At 39.9% G+C, this 21,128-nt stretch overlaps 1 protein-coding gene across 3 annotated transcripts in view; it reads right to left on the reverse strand.

Annotated features, from left to right (window-relative positions):
• Positions 1-21,128, reverse strand: part of NRP1 (neuropilin 1) — a 115,174-nt gene that overhangs the window by 39,658 nt on the left and 54,388 nt on the right. For all 3 annotated transcript variants that reach the window (XM_067291878.1, XM_067291879.1, XM_067291877.1), the window contains exons 6-7: positions 15,567-15,722; positions 12,738-12,904 (exon numbers count right to left, since the gene is read on the reverse strand). In XM_067291878.1, coding sequence (XP_067147979.1) covers positions 12,738-12,904; positions 15,567-15,722 — 323 coding nt within the window. The remainder of the gene's footprint in view (positions 1-12,737; positions 12,905-15,566; positions 15,723-21,128) is intronic.

Raw genomic sequence — 21,128 nt, forward strand, 5'->3', positions numbered from 1 at the left:
ATGTCATACTATGGAAGACCTTACTTTTGGAATGAAAATCTGCCTTACTGAATAAAATACAGTCACTGAGGCAGCTGTAGCAAGGGAGCAGTTTTACCAGCTTTTAACACTCCTACTGTAGGTCTGCTCAACAGCCTGAGAAAATAAAGGACAAAGTGCTGGAGTTTGATTAACAACAGGAAGCTTTTTGTTGTGGGCATCTCTTGTGGCTTGAAAAGCTGTATAATCCATCACTTGACACAACATACCAAAGTAAATATTTTTGGAGAACTGTGTCATTTCCCTAGATAGCATACATTGCTCCGAGCCAGATTAACTGCTGTGATGCTTCACTGGTCTTCTATCAAATATTTTAATTAAGCAGGAGTTGATCTTTTTCATTAGTATAACCTCTATTTTTTATTAGGTGTTGGTGTTGATTTGACCAATCACATTATGCCATGATGTATGTACAACTATCAATTAATTCCTTTATGCATTGACCTTTAAGTAAAAAAGACTACAAAGTTAAGTTAAAGTGGCACAGAGTTTAGTAGAAATTCTGAAATGAAAGAAGTTTCATTAATTTGGTGGAAAATTACTTCCAATAGTCTTTGTCCTTGAAATGAGTGGTCATTACAATACCACAATGCCTTGATTAATGACACAATGTAAATATTTATCTTGGATTTAAGTGAAAAGTAAAGTTGTAAACCATTTCAGATTTCTGTGCAAAATTCTCAGTGATATTAGTGGCAGCCCCATACAGAAAATGAGGAGAAAATATTGCTGTTAGTTGGATCTTTCCTGAGTCACTGAAGTCTTTCTCATTGACCTTGACAGGAACATCCTGAAGGCCCCAGAAGAGAAAGCATCTAATCACATGCTCGACTTCTAGTCTGTGCTTAGAAACTGCCCTAAATTGGTATGCTTTACCGAACTGATATTTATGTGAATTGGCAAAAATGGGAAAGTATGAAAGAGAAAGATGCGCAAACATTCATGCCAAAGAAATAACAACACTTGGCAGCAGAAAGGGAATGAACGTTCTTTAGCAGTTGAAATATTTCTTGCAATCTTAGCCCTCTGCCCAAATCCTTTTTTGCAGCAGAAAAAATGTAAATGTAAAGCTTTCCCCATCTGAAAACAAGGAATTGTTTCAAAGCAGGCTATCACATTGAGATACTGATGCTGCAATTGCAGTATTGAGTACAGCAATTTTTTTTAGAAGCAGGTCAGCCTGTTTCTATAAGATAAAATTTAAGAAAATGATGAAAAAGTATGACTGGCAGACATAAAAGAACCTCAGTCACCCTTATGGTGCTTGTTGGAGAAAGCAAAAATGTGGAAAGTGTAAGAAAAATGAAAGCCAAAAACAAAACAAGAAAAAAGAAAAGACAAGAAAAAATGAAAGAAAAGGCCTCTGTGTCTCTGACAGAGAAAAGATAATGCTTGTGTGGGCTGTGTTGCATCTGGATTCATGGCACATTCTCCCACTCTTATGTTAATTTTTTTTTGCATAAATCAGAAGCAACTAATTAAAAAAGAAATATTTAATTCTGACATGTTCTTTGAACTGGTGTTCCATCTGGTTCTGTTTGAATAGTAAAATCTGCTGTAGTTGTAAAAATTGGCAAGCAGCACTCTGGTAAAGAGAAACAAAAGAGACTCAGTACAGCAGGTTAATACACTAGCATTTCAACTTGAGACATTTCCAGAATTCAGCAAACCAAATCGCTCCAGTATGGAAATTATAAAGATCAAATGCGAAAGAGAAATGCGTTAGTGGGCTGGGAGAAGCATTGCCACTGGTATACATTAGCTGTGTGTGATATTTTTAGTGAGAGTCTTTGAAGGAGTTTGGTTTAAAAGCAAGGGCAATGCAATGTTCTCCTGAAATGGGCTAACTGTATTTTATGAAATGTGTCCACTGCACACTCAGTGATAGGGACCGATCCTCCAGCTATTCATTTTCAAGCTCCACCTTAAGCCTTCTTACAGTGCTCTGATGTAACATAACCGCTATTCAGAAGACTCAGCAAATAACCTTCTTCCTAATTTATTTTTTACTTGAAAACTACTTAAAACTTGAACACCAAGACACAATAAACTCTGATAACAAAGAGAGGAAAATGTAATAGTATTGGGATTTCTATAGACTCCAGGATCTAAGTAATCAGCATCTTATGCCATTCGAACCCTCTCTGTAGCAATGAAGAGAAAGGCTGATTAACTCCCCATGCTTTAGAAAAAGATTGTTTTACATCTTGCAGGAGCATATCTTGCTGTGAAATATTACTTCTTTAAAATTAAAACCTTTGCTTCAGCACTACATTAACTTGCAAATGGATAACCTAAGACATTTACAATGACTTGGTCAAAAAAAGAAGGAATGTGAATGGCCCCTTTCTCCAGCTAAGATACTTAGGAACCCTTGCTGAGCAATAAATGAGTCAGGAACGTAATACTTTTAATTAACGTTTTCTGAATACTTATTTGTAATTTACATTTAATTTTAAATCTGAGCTTAATCCTCTGATCTGGAATGAAGACAACTATTTAGCGCAGTTTGAATGTAACCTTCCCCAATCTGTGTTAGAAACTATAGAAAAGGGAAACTCTATAGCAATACTTGCAGAACCACTCTTTTCTGAGAGAAGGGGATAATTGTAGGACTTTTTTCCCCCCAGTGTACTGAGCAACTAACATTCACAAATGGAAAACAAGTAACCCAAAGCTTCTCTATCAAACTGCTTCACATGTGAATAATGGTGCTTTGCGTGGAAAACACTGAATTTTGCCTATAAAGTTCTTCCGTATCGTTTTGCCAGCTGCTGTCCTGTTGAAATCAGAGGGCACAGGCAGCAGGGCTTGACTGGTAATACATTTTGTCATTTGAATACAAGTACAATATTACCCATGCATAATCACACAGGAATAACCTCTGCTGCTTCCTTTCTCCACAAACCTGTGCTAATTCAGTAGGAGGCTGGTAAGTGACAGTGTGATATACTACGACGAATTATACCTCTACTTTCTCAGGCCTTGATGGTGCAAATCTGACTGTGCCATTACTCCATCCAGACAGAGCTCCGCTGAAATCACTGGAATTTGCTACAGTTAGATTTTTTTGAAAGTTCAGACTCTGGATTTTCTATCAGAAATAGCAACAAAATGGGAAAGACTGCCAGTGTCTAAGATTTAATCCTTTTTAAGCCTAATTTCACTGGCAATTTGAATAGGTATATAACCTGTGTCACATAGAAATATATGTATTCTCTTGTGATCAGCTCTCTCATCTTGGAAAATCGGCACAGTCTCTTTAAATCAGTCAGTCATCCACAGGAGTCTGCATTCATTTATTCTCTGTTAAATGGAACTGTCAGTTTTGTTGCACCAAAATTCGATTTTCTATTTCATACACATTGTGTATGATGATTTTAATTTACTACTGGGTCACCAAACAAGTCACCCTCGTTTTAAAAATATGAGTTTCTGCTACCTTCTAGAAACATGTCAGGTAACTGTAGTTAGACGGTGTGGTGAGTGTACTGTAAATGTGTGGAGAAGAATGAAAGACAAAGGACATACACGCAAGCATCATTTCACTTCTTCTTTAGTACGTCCCTCAGCACGTACAGATTGGAGACCTCTGAGCGTGCTTGGAAGAACTTCTCTTGGTCCCAGGCCAGAGCGGGGGAGAAGGACGGGGCAGGGCAGGAGGGGGGTCAGGCTAGCAGCTCCCAAGGAGATTTCCCCTCCGCGGCTGGAGCGAAGCTGGGAGAGCGGCTGCCCCCAGCTCTGCCCGCCTTTCTGCAAAGCCTGCTCAGCCTCCATGATCTCCTTTCCAGGGTTTCTTTGGCCCAAGAGCAGTGCCTGGTTTGCACATCCCCTATGCTGTCGCTCTCTCAAAGTCGCTCTATCTCCAGCTATGCAAAGGGCACAGCTATTGATTTCTAAGTGCTGCTGCTTTTTAAAACAAACACAGGATGTATTTTCTTAGTTAAGCATACCATGAAAGGGAGTAACACTACTATGGATAGTTAATTTTTAAGCCTGATAAGAGCATTTTAAAATTATTCTGTACTATGTCTGCCCTTCAGCCCATAGTTTGATTTTAACAGAATTTGCAATGGAAGTGCTTGTTCTTGTCTGTGTTAAGGCTGAAGGCCACTTTAGTGAGTATTACAATAATCTACAACCTACATATGACTAGTTAAAATATGCCCTGGTTTTATATGGGATAGGACGAATCAATCTTTTCAGCAGCTTCAGAGGATCAACACCAGAAATGAAGGTGGTCCAAAACGTTCAACACCGGAGGCTGCGGAGGAGAGAAAAACCAGACTCCATAGGTACAGCTGCTTGTTGGAAGTTATGTGTAAACAGTCCTTCTCTGATGAGAAGCCAGTTGTTCCTGAAAACAGATGAACCAAACCTCAGTTTAATGTTTGGTCAACTGTGTTTTCTCTGCTAGTAGGCTTTGTTTATCAGATAGCTATGAAGTTTACACTGATGCCGTTTTGAAGATTTTTTTAAAACCTTGAATAAAAACATTAGAGGGAAGGAAAAATGGAATTATTTCCCTGTTGAAATACTTCTTTTTTATGGGAAGAAGACAAATTGCTTTCTGAAGGGCAGGTATTTATGTCTTGGAGGAAATCTCATTTATCCTTCCACTTTACCTATTTTGCTACTGCTGTGAAAATGTCACCTAATGGGCAGAGCAGAATTAAACTGGGACAGAAAAGCAGGATAACACAAGGACGGGGGAGGTAAATAGCTCAGCAACAGAAAATCTGGAGCATGGATGCAGGGATGGGGATGGACCCATAGGACTTGTGAACTCTTCAGCTTGACACTTCTATGCAAGTGTGGAAGGAGTGAATAAAAAAGCACAGTCGCCTCTGTGAAGCACTTGACAATACACCTATAATCTCCAGCGCAGGGCCAACCCCACAAGAACCAAGACCTTTAGCTCAGTAACAACTACGCTTATTACGACCCGCCTCAGCTGCGCGTTCTTACCCAAAACTGTGCTTGCAGCCACTACCCTTAGTCATTTAATGTCTAGCCTTGAGCTCTCTACTGCCTGCATTTTGACACCTGCCTAGTCCTGTAGATTAATTTATTTCTGCTGGACTAGGAAAAATCTCCTTTTGAGATACCTTCCTTCACACCTGCAGAAAGCCGTGGCCATGGCAGAAGACATGTGCGTGCAGCGCGTGGTAGCTGGGTGGGCAAGGCTGCCTGAGCCCATGCAGGGCTCTGCAAATTGCCTGAGAGCCCGTGCCCCTACAAAGCACAATGGCACAAACATCTGACTTTTTCGGTTCAGTGTCAGTTAAAAACGGCAAACAATAAAAAAAAGTTTTAAGATGAGCCAAACTGCACAAATCCAGTGAGTGGGAAAAAAGAGAGAAAGAAGAATCATTTAGTACTGAATGAAATATTTCACTCAAATGGGAATGAAAAATTTTGTCCTAAGTACCTGTTTTTAAGTGGCTTTAATTTCTGTGAAAGAAAGTAGCAAAAAAAGTTGTTGAAATTAAAAAAAAAACCTGTAGTGTTTTGTTTAAAAAACATATTAAAAACTTAATTTTTTCCCCCTGGAACCAACTATGCAGTGAAAGTAAGATAAATTCACAAAATCATGTTAGTAGCTGCTGAATCGGTGCTTTTTCTGGACACTTTTAATTTGCTATGTCAGCTCTAAAGAGCCATCTGTCTTGCAGCCGTGGAGGGGCCATAGGGCTGGCCGGGGACGTGGATGCAGAGGTAATTACAGCATTACATACCAGCTACCCAGACCTCTGCATAACGGATCCCCTGGAAGAGCTGCAAGGGTTACACTGATGAGGCTGGCAGTGGAGGCTCGGAGGGGTCCTGCTTCTGCTGTGCCTCCGTATGTCGCGGGTGGGATTGCTTGGAGCCACGCAGGAATCCCCTCTGCATCCAGGCTGACGCTGAAACATGTCAGAGGGATGTAGAGGGGATTTGCTTCTCCACTGTGTTTTGCACCTGCACTTCTGGAGCAATAAGGCTGCCAGCGGTTTTGCACTGTTCTCTGAGCATCCCCTCAGCCTCCCCAGAGTGATAAATCTATGGCTGGGAAATTTCTGGTACTAAAATAGCTCTTAAAGCACTTTGAATAATCAAAAAAACTTCATACTTTGTAGAGTCCTTTTATATCTCCCTCTCCCTCCTGTCTGATTTCAGTACTCACCTTTGTGAAACTGTACCATTTATTCCCACATCACAACAAACAAAGGTACGAATGCATCCTGCTGGGTCAATTAACCCCAGTTCTGCACTGTGTCACAGTCTGTGGTGGCTGTGATTTCCAGAAAGGAATATTCTTTTGTCATTCTTTACCCATGTGCAAACATATGTTAAGACCATAAGACAACTGCAACGCTTCTTCACACAAAGCTAACTCTGCTTTTTATAATTTCTGGAGTGCAGTTATGAACTGTAAAATGACATGAACCAAAAACGTGATAACATATATTCTAAAATGGTAGAGAAAATGAAGAACTGACAGTTTTTGTGCTTTCATGTCAAAATACTCCCTAATGATGGGTAAGCCTTGCCATAAAGCCTATGAACTTCAGCTCTCAGGCAGTCCTTTAAAGACTAGGAGAACTTGAAGGCTGAGGTTTCACATTATTATACGCAGTAATACGATGCACTTCACTGCAATATCAAACTCCAGAGGAAATAATAATAAAAACAACAGGCATTGTTGACTTGCACTTCCTTGAGCTTTCATGTGAAACATTTAGATAAGCTTGCTCAGTAAAGTCAGCCTAAGCAACTGCCTGATGTAAGAATAAACCTGCTAACAAAATAAATGTGCTGTGCAGTAGCCTATATAAATACTGACTATATTTTTAAGTGAATACCTGATAAAGAAATAAGCTACGACACAGATAAAAGGTTGAGACACCAAATGATGAACTGCAATTATTTTCAAATCTCCTGCAGGAATAAATCTGTATTAATCTATATACCAGTTTACATCAGTGATGCATGCTTCTGGGTTTTGCTTCCAAAGGAACAAGTAACAGAGAATACAGGGTACTACGAGTGTACAGGAGCGAAGACAAATGTGGAAGGCAAATTCCATTTCAGAGGTCCCTCTCATTCTGATGAAGTGGTGTATACATAGAAGTGTTTAAAATCAATGGAAGTGTATTTTCCTTGCACGGGAGAGTTAGTGTTAAGTAAACAACTGATATTTCAATCAGTGGAGGTGAGCGGGATCTCCCAGGTTGCTTTCCATGGAGGCCTGTTCTCACCTCTCTCTGGCCTTTCTTTTGAAATGCTGCGAGAGGCAGAGGGCTAATTTTGTACCAGATCAGCTGAAACTCCTAGCGAAGACGAGTCTAGAAATTGCTGTGAAAGAGTCATAGGTGCCAAAGCGATGGGTGTGGGAAAAGGTCTAGATGGGCAGGCGGAGGCTCTAGGGGCCAGACCAGACCTGCCCTCCCTGCAAAGCCTCTCACTCAGGCCAGTGTCCAGCCACTGGTACTACATCTGCGCCCCACTGAAAAACCCAGTAGCACAAATTAGCCATTTCTGTCAGCGTAGCCAGAGCGCACAGTATGGAGTTCATCTTAGCTGTACGGCCTTAGGTCCGCTGCAGAATGACAGATAATACCCGCTCCAGAGTGTAATGTCTATTTGTGCAATGTTAACCCCCATAAATCTGAAACAAATTTGAACTGGCCGAGTGTGTTTATATCAGCTCGGTGCTTTTTACCCTATGGCTGCAAAGTTTTCATCTGCTACTAGGATTTTTAAAGCTAGGTTTACTGTTTTGTCCAGCCCCAGCCATAGCGTGAACTAAAGATCATGTGTTATTAACAAGTGCACTCTGCTTCCCGGGCAAGCAAGCTGGAGGTCTCACTCAGTGCTACATGATGAGAGAAAAATTGCACCACCCAGAAACTATCATCTAGCTCGGTGGGAGGGTAGAGATTTGTGTTATATGCATTAGAAGAAACATTTTGATAGAAAACATGCTGATTCTGCAGTAAAAGTACCCAGAAGGTGTTGCTCGTTGTGGGTTTGCGAACCCACGCCGTTATGAGGATTGATGACAGCACAGGTTACCAGTGACCCTAGTAACAGGCAATCAGTCTCCCTCCAAAACCACACACACGCTGGTCTCAGGTGTGTTTAGTCTGACGCACCGATCTGGCACGGGGCTGGCCCTGGAGCTGGCCACGCGTCTACGCAGCCCCGCGGGGAGCCAGCCGAGAGCTCTCGGCGCCTCTCCGAGCCCCAGGGGCCTGCGCCTGGAGCGGGCCACGGCTCGGGCTCACGGCTTCAAAGCGAGATACAAACTGTTCCCTGAATACAAGGATTTCACATGTTACTTTTCACATGAGTGTAAATATAACTGCTGTTCTTAAATGTGAACATTAAATCTACTCTGTAAAAATACAATTACTGCTGCCATGGCAGAAATCTGTCGTCCCTTTTGAAGGAATGCCTTGAAAATGCAATCATAAAATCCCTGCACGTTATGGATTTCATTAACATTGTACTCCCCCAGGATTCCCAATTGCACAATAACAGGAGTTCTTTAAATTTTAAATACCACAGACAGGAACAGTTTCACTAAAACCAGATGTGAAAGCCTCGTACCGGCCTTCTTACTGGTTCTAAGTACTGAAACTGGCTGGTAATTGATACCTATTAACATGTTTGCTGTTCAGATTACAGAAATGGAAACACTATACTATTTTTCCTGTGAAAGGATACGTTAATGAGGGACAATGACTTATATTTCAATGGCAGTTCCCTGCTCTTGACTAAATTAAAGGGCTGTTTTTATTTTCTATTTTAAATTATGCTGTTTCACACTGAAGGGCAGCTGAGTGTGTGAAACGTAAGTGTAATGAACAAGTAGGTTTAGCTTAAGGTTGGGGAGCTAATAATATCCCATATGACAATAAACTAACTTCAGGCTTATTTCTGGCAACCCTTGCCTTGTGTTCTTTTTTGTATCTTTATTCCATTCATATTAGAAAATCCACAGATTTTATTAAGGTATTTTTAAAGAAGAAATTCAATCTGGAGTGATTCTGTTTCTGATTATGGAGTCACTCCAAACCTGAAGCTCATTGAGCAATTTAAAAAAGTGTGTTTGAGGGTAAAAAAACTCGAAGAAAGTACCAGGCAGACTTATGGTGTGATTGCAGTATTGATATTTTGAATCTAAGCTTTGACATTTATTTCAAAACAAACAAGAAAAGGAAAGGACAGACAGCTCTCATTTAGCAGAGACTGGTAGGCAGACGGCATTCAGATGAACTTAGGGTTTAGCATCTTGCCAGCCAAAGGAGCAATCTAGTTTTTCCACCAAAGAAAGGATTTCACGTCCACAGATAGAATTCATGCAAATCCATTACCAACAACAAGCAACCACTATTTTCCTAATTCTTTTCAGTGAAACGGTCCAAAAGACGTCAACACCTCAAAGAAGACAATCATATCACATGCCCTCTAGAGATCCCCTGTAGATACCAATCTCCCTTCGCTGATACTTAACTGAGGTTTTCTGTTTCTTTTGTCTTAGCAAAAACATTAACCTTAAAGGGAGGGGTAAAAGGAAGGGAAAGGAGAACTGTAATATTTTCCCTATACAAAAAATGACACACTAAGGAAACTAGCATTTGGAGATGAATTTTCAAGCTGCCTTGCCCATGCATGACCATACGTATCTCATATATATGCCCAAATTGCATATGCATATTAGCAGTTTGAAGGCAGACCACTACTTAATCAGCTACAGTGTGTGTGCAGGTACGGGGAATGTGCAATTGTGGAAAGATTAATAAATTACTGACAGAAGCAAAATCTCTGTTTCTCAGACAATGGCACATATAGGAAGAAAAGTGCTTCCACTTTAAAAGTTCCATGTTTGGTATAGTTGTATCAGTCAGCCTGTTTTTTGCAGTTGAATATTTTCTAGAGCTCTTGCACTGTGCAACTAAAATCCATTTATGTTGTACTGCATAAAAGCAAATACTTCACATGAATGATGAGTTTACAGTAGCACACAGAACAAAACAGAACAAAGTGACCTTGGTCCTTCATATACAGGGGTCTTCCTCCTTTTACAAAATATTATGATTTTTTTCAACTGGTAATTTCAGAGTATTTTATTAGGTGCATGTCCTTGGCTGTTTGTCTGTAAGCCCTTATGGAGATGAACATCTGTTCCTGAGGATATTTATATAGAAGAAAGAGGATTTCAATATTTTATCCAGATACAAACTTGCAACATGTGCCTACTGCCAGTGGCATCAAGCTTTCATAGATAGCGGTTCTTATGTGCAAGGACCATGTTACTGAAGTGGCTGATGGTCTGCAATGCTTAGCACCTATCTCAAGACTGTCAATTGACTTCAACAGAAAAGCATCTAGAACGCTTCTGGAGGCTTAAATGAGCAACTGCAGTATTGAATTAAACTATAATAAATATTTAGAAAAATTAGTATTCTCCTGGCACAGATGGAACCAAAGATGAGTTCAAGCGTTGTACCTTGTGAAAGCTGGGGGATGGCATACTCAGCCCAAAACCAACATGCCAGTTTGGCGGTTTCTGCTACATAGGATGAGCGACGAGGACAATTAATAGCTCTTCTACAACATGCATGTTGGTGTAAAACATGCAAATTCCATGCAACGAATCTTCCCACAGGGTTTTGTAGGCTCAGCCTTGCAAACAAGACCCAGCTCTGCAGCAAAGGCTGCTACAGCCTGGATTGGCTCTGGCATGAAGTCTGCCCCAGGTATGCTGTTCCCTCAGCATGGGCTATGGGCCAGGAGGAGATGCCTTAGGGCTCAGCCGCTTGGGGAAACAGTTCACGCAGTGTCTTGCAAAGCAGGGGCTGGAGGAAGTAGGCTGGAGCTGTGGTGTGAGCAGCACAGAGCATGAAGGACTCCACCAGCTCCTTGGCTGATGTAGCAGCTAGAGGCAGCACAGAGCTGCTGAAAACTATGCTTGGTGGTTGCTTCAACCCCAAGCATCCTGCAAAGGAGGCTGAGAAATTCATGGGCAGGAGGCTTGAAGTACTCTCAGCTGTTCTAAGCATAAACACCAGAGTAGCTTGGATTCTGTTATGTTTGTTGTTAAAAAGGTTAATGGTTAAAAAAGTAATTTGAAACTTTTTCTCAGAAAGATCTAGTTCTAAGTGAAAGGATTAAGCCATATATATATGTATGTAGTTATCATAACTTAATAAAGTTAATAAGCACATGGAGCACACAAATGAGATTTGACTGGCTCTCTTGTTTTGATTATCTAGTAATAAATGCATAAGTGACAGCAGAAAAGAAGGAAATAAAGAAAAAGTGGCAGCCATACGACCAGATGAAACACATGGAATTTGATTCTGATGCATTCCACCCTTTTTCCACATGCATTCCACAGATTTCAAACAGCAATGATTAATAACAAGCCTAGCACTTAGATAAGGCTGGGGAGATTTTAACATTTATTCCTAAGTAAGAGAAAAGGATCAACAGATTTTTTTGCCACTTTGGAGCCTGATTAGGTCCTTCAACCATGATTATCAAGTTGCCAAGAACTCAGGATGTGTAGGGGCCCCTAAGCAGGATACCTGAGAGTCCCATTGTGTGCAAAGGTTCAGAAATAAAAGATTTTCCCCTCTTTCTTCCCTTTGCTAACTACCACTCAACATGTTTTTAAGCTTTCTTGCAGACAGCAAACCTCACAGGAAACACCAATGTGACCATTCTTATTGATGGCTAATGATGCATTGTTTTTATATGTCAGTTAGTAATTTCCTATAGAAAGCAAAAGAAGCAGAAGGAATGTTTAAAATATATGAATGAGTTTTCAATATTATTATTATTTATCTAATGTGCTCAAGACTTTCTCCTAGTTTTTGCCAATACAAATAGAATCTACATCACAATTAAGAAGTGTTAGTCAACCTATACAGTTAAGATAAATCTCTGTTTTTCCACCTAATGAAATTAGTTAATTATCCTATTAGGATAAATTGTTATTTGTAAACAGTAATTCATATGAATAATTCCAATCTGTTCAGGGATCATGTACCATTCAGCTACAGGCCTGATAAAAAATAGCAAACAACAAGCCTAAGTAGATCCATTTAACTGAAAGACTGTCTTCATGGGCACAAGAGTTTGCAGGATTTCTGCTATATTAACAGAACAAAGCCAAGACAGCCAATCTTGGTGAAGAATGCTATGTTTAATGATATAGAAGAAGAGCCACTAGACAGAGACCAGTAAACTCATTTCATGTGTAACATATTCTAGAAGGGACTTAGGTCTTCTAAGGTGAAATCTGAGTGCATTAAAACACCATGCCACATATTAACGCTTAACTATAATCAGCTTGAGACACAGCACATGCTCAGTTTCCTGGGAAATTCCACTTTAAGTGCATGTTAAACTAATATTGACTTTTCCACTAAACCAAAATCTCTTATTTGTGCCCAGAAGACTGAAAAAACAATAGACGTGGGAAGCAGAAGAATTAATCTTCCCGACCTTTTCTTTTTTTATGCCTTTGGGAGTCAGTCTTTGTGTGTGTGTCTAATAGGGAATGTGAGCTATTCACTTGCAATGATTCTTAGATTATGTAGAAGTCCTTTACTGTATTTTTTTGTTCTTTCTTTTGCATTCTCCACATTCAATGAACTCCACAGAGTATTATTAATAATGTCTTTAAAACATTATCTTTTTACCTGTATCCATTCTCTGATAGAATCTTCCCCTGGGGTCCATCCATTTTCAGGGTAATTTAGTCGGGACCTTTCTGAAGACCAGATAGTGCTGTACTGGGAGGAGACAGTGATTTGGTCAGAGTGAATTTCTCCTGACTCCATACCTAGTGGTTCCATGCACTGGAAATCTGAAGAAAAATAAATTACCATCATTACCATGGTCAGCTTTCTGATTTAGACTTTGAATAATGAGAACGTTTTCCTGCTTTGAACATGAATATCTAAAGAATTTATTTTTATGTGACTTGGAATTCTTTAGCAACTCTAAGTGAGGCAGTATTGGGCTTATGGTGTCATTCCTAATACTGTCATTCGCGTTGCCATGGCAATTCCTGCAATAATAATGCTATACAAATATTTTTAGCCCAGCTTTGTAGCCATTTCAATATAGGACAATAGAGTTCTCTTTCCTAGGGTAGCACAGGCATTTCTGTGGATTCATAATATAAAACAATGTGTGTTCAACCTATAATTCTGCACAAAAGTAGGAAAGACAAACCAGATGACTCAACAAAATAATTTTTATTTTAAAACTATTTACTGTAGTGCAATAAAGTATAAAATGTTTTTAAAGTATCATTAAAAATACAGCTATTCTCTTTGGATCCTGGACACTGGAAGGAAATAAAACAAAAAATTTGCATCCAGGCCAGATTAATATTGACCTAAGGGAATTACTGTCTCTTCTGTAACGTGCTGTATTTTAAATGAGTTGATCATCCCCATCCAATCTCTTTTTGTTGACACAAAAATTACCTAGATAATTCAGAATCAATTGACAATCTAGTCAATATACTGAGTTCAAAGGCTGATAGGGCATGGAGATTAAATTCTTCTCTCATGCCTGCAAAAAGCTAAGGCTCCAACCCCTGCCAAAGCAACGAATGCTGGTGGTTGTAGACAGATCCTCATACCCAGCTGCTCATGCACCGCTCTGTCAGAGGTTTACCACCCCCATTGCAGGGGCAGAAGAAAAGGACATGTGCCTACACTTCAGTCTGGGCACTTCATAGTCCAGTATATGTTAGTATAAATTGCCTTCACTGAGAGTTTAAGGTAATGAATTAAAAGACTAATATGAGTTGGCCAATGAGCTTTTAATAAGTGAAGTTTTGATTTTTCAATGAAAATTAAAATATTTTGAAAAAATATGCTTGAAAACTTTTAAAGGGAAACCAAAAATTTCTATACAGAAATGCTATCAGGGTGCCTCATAGGAGTTGTAGCTAGGGTGCCCCATATATGAATTACCAACCTTGCTGCTGAAACTGCATTTCCCATAGTGCACTACCCTTTCACCCATTTCTGGACTGCTTCAGTGTACTCGGGTCCTTGGAATCTAAGCTGAACTACTTTAGGGTAAGACTCAAAGTAAATAAATGTCTGCTTGGAATCAGAAGGAGAGCCGTGAGCCACTATGAAGGACTCAAGGCATGCTAGGTGGGAGTCATAACATCTAAAAGTAGGTGTCTAGTCTGAGCTAGACATGTGGGCCTCCCCTATAGTCTAGTGAGAGAGAGAGGTGCCTCCTGAGGCCTTTCAGGTGTCTGAGGTAGGTTGAGTTATCCTCTGGTACTAACAACACAAAGACCAAAGGTGGCTGATATTAAGTGAGAAGAATCACTCCTCTGTTTAAGAAAATGATCGTAGAAGATGTTTCTTGTTATCAGTTAAAACAGATTTCATTGCTGAGGGAATTAGTGTGCACATGCACTAGTCTCTCTTGTTGTATAGTCCCCTATTTAAGGGATGGAGGCATTCCAGCATAGCAGATACTATTAATATTGGTTCCAGCATGTTGCTTCTACAGCACAGAGGGAGGATGACTGTGGAGCAGGTGGCCATGGGGACCCGCATTGCCTGTGCTAGCTAACGAAGGGGCAGGAACAGCAACTCCTAAGGAGAAGCCAGACGAGACAGAGGTACGGCCTGAGAGAGAGGGAGGACGATACTTGCCACCGCAGAGGCTGGGGTACGTCCCGTTCCCTCCTCCAGGCTACGTGCTTACAAGGAGGTGTTGGAGAGGTGAGTGCAGAGGACAGGTGGGGAAGAGGGAGGTATAATTTCAATTTACTGATTTTTCTCTTGTTAGCCTTCTTTGACTAAACAAGTATATTAAATCTGGGCAAATCTGAATCTGGACAGTAAGTCACAAAAAGGAGAGAGTTTGATTCAAGCTCCAAGTGCTTCATCATCAAGCAAAGCAAGGAAATCAGCAAGGGCATGGCATAACACTGCCCGTTTTTCTCCTGCTCCTCCCTCACTTGGTTTCATTCTCTGTCCAAAGGGTAAGCATGAAAATGAGGCAACTGGGAGAAAAATCAGAGACAGAGAACAGAGCTTAAATGGCTTATGAAATGGTTTAACAAGACTGTGTATATTAATTGTGTCCTTTTTACTCAAAAAATCGATCATCAAAGCTTATTCCATGTAATAAAAGAAAGCTTTGGATAGTGCATTCTTTGTCCATATTTCACTGTTTTAATGCAACTGTCCAGTTGCTCTGCATTCCTGGTTTCCTTGGTCAGCACAGTTTTTCACAATAATTCTTCCAGCTTCCTGTTAATACTGAGAAATAGAGCTGTGAGGAGAAATCTGCTTCTTGCATTGATTTTCAAAGGGTAGCTGTTCTTTGAAAAAAAAAAAAAGGAAAAAGAAAAACAAAACCAGTCCTTTCCCACTATCTTATTTATTTAAGGTTTCTTTAAAGTTCTATGTGCTACCTGGTGTGCAAGAAGACATAACAGAGAATATTTTCCAAGAATCTCTGCAGGATGGATAAATACTGACCTTCTGATACGCTGCTCTGTGACACGCTGTAGTTTGCTGAGAATCCCTCTTTTGCTATTGCACTGTCGGTGTAAAATACCATTGAAAGAATCCCCGTTGATGAGCGAACGCGGCCTGGGTTGTTCTGCCCACAATAACGCCCTATGTGTGGGCCAACTGAAAAGAAACAAAATATAACAGTAAACCACCTCTTCTCCTACTACAATAGATGCCACTACAATAGCCTCCTAAAGAGATTCCCTCAGCAGGAAACAGCAAGCCTCTACAACAGTTTAAAATCACAATCTCACCAATAACTTAGCAATGAACAATAAATTGCTTATCCTACCATGGAAGGCTCACTTCTACATTACAGGTAGCACTCCACAAACCTCCAAAGAGGTAAAGAACTAGATTTTCAAAAGGTGTCTTTTAAAGTGCACGGTGAGCAACGATGCACAAAATTACATGTATAAAACAGCAGAAGTGTTTTCCAAAGTGCGATTGAAGCACCTAGTTATGATCAGGACATTGAATAGTCCAATTTACCCACAAGCTTATAAGATGCTGAACACCCTTAGCTCTGGGAATAGGAGTTCAAACAGCACCTTTCAGGATTTATGCCCAATGCTGCAGATAATCTGTTAGTTTCATAGCAAATTTAGAAAAATGTTTTTGCATTCATATTGACGCAATGAGCAACAGCTCTTTATACCCTCCTATTTAGGCTTTCAGCACATCCTCATGGATCTTTCTCCCATATGCTCAGTATTCAAGAATACTGTTAAAAGAATTCTTGAGGAAAATCTTAATCCATTAAAAAGAGCAAGGATTTCTTAAGTATATCTCCATGTCACAGGACACACGCACATACACACATACATGATCTCTCTGCCTGTTAATAATATATAAACCAATTCCTGATATTTTTCTGGATTGCCTGTGCAGTGAGATAATCTGTTCCCTTAATTAAGCTACTCAATTCACAACCAGCATATGTGGCCTTCTAGCACTTACGCATTCCCTACAGATAGGTCCCTAGGCTGTTGAATAGTGATACATCTGTGCTTACAAACAATAAGAACAGATAATGCTAAAACCCATGCAAAGAGTCAATCACAATACTAATCATAAGACATCATTCTAATGCTTACACCACTGGCTTTTCAGGCTTACATTAACACCTCATCATTTCTCTAGGAAGTCCTTTAACTTTCAGTTTAAAATATAAAATGTTTATATATCCCAATTATTCACAGTTCAAAGAAAATCCTCAGCTAACATAATTTTGTAGTCATTTATTGGCCTTTTCCAACAAATAAAACAGTTCCAACTTGGAATAGCTTTATTATATAAGCTACACATTTCTGTAAGGCCCCAGTGTTGCCAGAAAGAAGAAGCACGGATGATACAGCTCTTGCTGCCAGCATTTATTTTTCTAACCATGTTCTGGCCATAGTTAGTCTTCAGTTGCCTTGGCAATCCCATGGCGTTTAAAATACCTGCCAGTTCAACCCTTTTTCACCAGGGCTGTTCAATGTGGTACTGCTGGAATGAAACACCCTACAGAGGATATGAGCTGGATTCTTTCTTATCCTGGAAATCATTAAAGCTTTATGGTTCTATCATCTGAAGTGAGAAAGTCGTCATTCTGGAGTGCTAGCATTACTGCCTTTTCAAAAATATGAAATAACACCCCCGCTTCTGGCTCCAATTGCCCCAGTTGTATTTCTTTTTAATTTTGGATGTGCAGATGGCTCTGACCCTGCTCTCTCCCATGATGGCCTCTCACCATTACAGCTGCTGATCTTGCTCTGAACTGCAAGAGACTAGGAAGGATGAGGCCACCATGTTACGGCGCTCTGAGCCTCCCTCCTCCCATTTGCTGCAAGGAAGGCCTCTTTGAAACAGAAAACAGAAGGGAACTTTGTTTAAAGCAGACAGGCTTTAAGATTCCCCATGACTCACTGGTTTATAATTTTTAAGACACATTTAATGATTCTGCATTTCAGCCTCCCAAAGATTGCCCCTGCTATCATGGCACTATTCCCTTTACTGGCTTGTGTAGATGTAAGAGCCAAAAACTTTGCGAACATGACACAAAGAGGTATTGAATTTTTTTGCACAACATGTAAACCTTAGCCTACTGAGCTAATGTGGTATTGATCTGAGCAGAACTGGATGAAACAGAGATTCTTATTCGTCTTATATAAATAGCTAACACACTCAAAGTTCCCCTTTTCCATTTAAGTCTCAAAAAGTTTTGAAAGATAATAAATTATCTGATGTTTCAGGTGTCACCACATCAAATAAATGCAGTGTAGGGGACACTGTCTGAGCAATAATCCAGGGGGATTATACTGCCAGCTGCCTGAGTAGACTCTGCCACTGCTTTTTTGTAGTGTCTTCCTGACCCGTCTTCTTTATGAATTGAGGGGGTAATTTCCTAAATTCTCATACTGATATAAAAGACCATATATGGGTCAAAATGGGAATTCTAGATGAGCAGGTACTGAAATGTGATTAGGCCTAGAAAGCTCTTTGCAGCCTTATGGGCAGACCATCATGCCACTTTGTCGGCTTCCCCCAGGAAGGCCTGCTCCGAACAGGAGTCACTTGGAAATGTCCTCACTCAGGGTCAGTTCTAGCACCACACAACAGGGACATTTCTCTGAGCCAACGAGTTCTGCTTGACTGCCCATGCTTTAGCTATTTCTGGGATCTTGCCTCCTCTCTCCATCGGCATAGCATGTACAGTGGAAAACTAAGTTACTTTCAAGTTAAAAGATGGAGGGGCAACTAAGAAACCTGTTTTGCAAGCTTTTTCCAAAACACAGAGTCTATTTGAGAACTAGAATAAATCCTTGGACTATTTTGAGTATGTATGGGTGAAGGTTACAGAATCTGATTTATAGTATCTACAGAATATGGCTTGTGGTTTAAGACTAAACAGAAACCTTATCCCTACTAATTCCTCTTCTCTTTTGCTACTGACAACTGATGCATAAAAAATATAATATATTACTAATCTACTATTTGCCCTTCTGACTAAAGAGTAAATTTATTGTCAGGCAATTGTGATACTTGTTGGAATACATATTTGCCCATCCAGTTGAAATCTTATCTTTTGTAATTCAATTAAAAAAATAAAAAAGGAAAGCAAAATGGTATATCAGACTTCTAAAATATTAAAAGAAGTGTTACATTAACTAGGCATTTCACTGAATTTTAAAGTTGGTCTATAAAAGTGTGTTGGTGTGCTGTAAACAGTATTTTCAAAGCAGTGTGAATCTTATTGACAAAACATTTGCATACAATTAAGGCTGCTAAAGAGAAAAGAATTGCAAAATGAATTTTGTCCTCCTAGCCCAGTAGTCACTTAATCTGAGCTTGTATATATTCTTATGCCTTAATAGCTTCTCACAAGTGTAGAAGGCAACCACAACAGAGGAGAAAAACACCTAAATTAATAGCAACCTTCATTTGCATTGATGTTAACAACAGAAGTAAAGTGGGTTTTTTTGTTCTATAATTCAGTGCAAGCTCTTCTGGTATTGACCAGAACAATAATACCTAGCCTGTGGTTCTCAAACCATATGTAAACTTCTTTAAATTACTTTTGAGCCCCTAGTAGACAATCTATAGAGCTTCAAAGAAAGCTGCATGATGAATATGTGCAATTCATCACTTAAGCTAGTCCTGGTTTTGAGTGGGCTATTCTTCTTCAAAGTCATCAATGGACTGTTCTCAGCCAAGGCTGGCTGAGGTTTATTTGTGCCTTGGGAAAAGAGGTTTTTGGTGTCTAGTTTATTCATGCAAAATCACATATTTCTGTTCTGTGATCTACCTTTTCCCTTGTTCCAACTCTACCTGTTATCTTCTTCAAAGCATCGTCCTCTTTCTGCACAATATTTGCAAAATGCACCTGTAGTTCCCAAATAATCTCCAACAGGGCCTGTTTCACTTATTGCTGTGCTTAAAAGAAGAGACCAAAGGGTGCATTTGGCATGCAGTTATGCAGAAACAAAGTGCCGGTTTGAGGCTTTCCTGAACAACATGCCTACCATTCCCCTCATGAACAAGCAAAACACTTAGACTATTGCTTAACTTCAGACACATAAGTGTCCCCGAAGAATTCCTTTTGAAGTCAGTGTAACTACTCATATGCTTCAAAGATAAGCACGGGTTTTGCAAAATCAAGATGCAAGTACCCAGCATTTGCCAGATTCAATCTACTCAAAGGATAACTAGGTAGACTTAGGGACTCCATGACTGTGAAGGAGCATTTCAGGATTAACTTCTTCGCAAATGATCATTGTAGTTGCTGGCAAATCTTCTAAAAGAAAATTGTTTTCCATCAGGAAAATGTCAATTAGGAAGAAGCAAAATGTAAGTGGAGGCATACGGATTTTGACATTTAATTTTAAACATCATTTTGAAACTTCATTTAAGAGAAAATACTTTTTTTTTTGCTTTTTGGGGGGCAAGGAAGGGAAAAAAATAAATACTTCACAATTGCACATTTTCTTGAAAACAGCAAATTCAGTTCCTGCTGATCTTTAGTGCCTGTAGCTGATCAAATTCTACCATAAAAACTTTTTACAGATATGGTGAGATTCATCTGCTCTGATTTAGGCATCTAAAACTATAGATGTTATAGAGTTAGCGACCCAGAGCTCCCATTATAGTCAATGGGATAAACACCTTCAGAGGACCATTCGCTGCATCCTAAACCGGATGGCTAAGACAGATCAGCGAGGAAGTGTTGTTCTCCCCTGCCGAGGACAGCGGGACTTGCAGTGCCTGGCTCAAACCGGGACACCTGGCACTCAGCACTGGGTGAGAGTGCCAGGGGACTGCCCAGGTAATCCTGCCCTGGCTGCAGCTACAGCTGTTCTCTGCCAAACCATTCACTATGCTCAGCATCATCCCTGCAAACCATAGCTGTGCAGCTGTGCAGCTGTGGATTTTAATGGAAGGATATATATATATATATTTCAAGCATTTTAAAAGTAATAGTTTATAGTAAACCAAAACAAAATATAAAACTCCTTTTTGTGCACTGATTTACTGCTAAATCCAGATATCTACCATATCCTTAGTACTAGGAATCCTTGTTTTATTCTATGTTTAAATGAAATGTGGCAAAATGGGTGATTTAACATCTAACATAACTGGGCATGTAAGCAGTAGTGCAGTATAACAAAGCAAAACAGATTAATTTTTTATGGCTATGTCTATATCACTAAATGAAACACTGTGGCCAGTGACCATTCTTTGGCTCAGACTAATGGCATGACACAGCTCACTTCCATATGGCTCTGCCCTCTAAAGCAGGATGGCCATGTCCAAAGCGCCAATTGCGGTCCTCCAAACCATGCTTAGGAATTGCTTGGGAAAGTGCAGGTTGACGTGGCCTAAAATAGTGCCAGGAAACGTGCTGGCAATTAAGAAGTACAGACAATGACAGACAGATGCCGTAGTGCTGTTTTAGTTAATAATATAGATTGCAGCGTCAAAATATTTTTTCACAGACTAAAGGAAAATAGGGACAAAGGTCTGGGTGAGTCTCCCTTTGTCAGA

The sequence above is a fragment of the Apteryx mantelli genome, chromosome 2 (genome assembly GCF_036417845.1).
Source record: "Apteryx mantelli isolate bAptMan1 chromosome 2, bAptMan1.hap1, whole genome shotgun sequence".
In the NCBI taxonomy this organism is placed as follows: Eukaryota; Metazoa; Chordata; class Aves; order Apterygiformes; family Apterygidae; genus Apteryx; species Apteryx mantelli.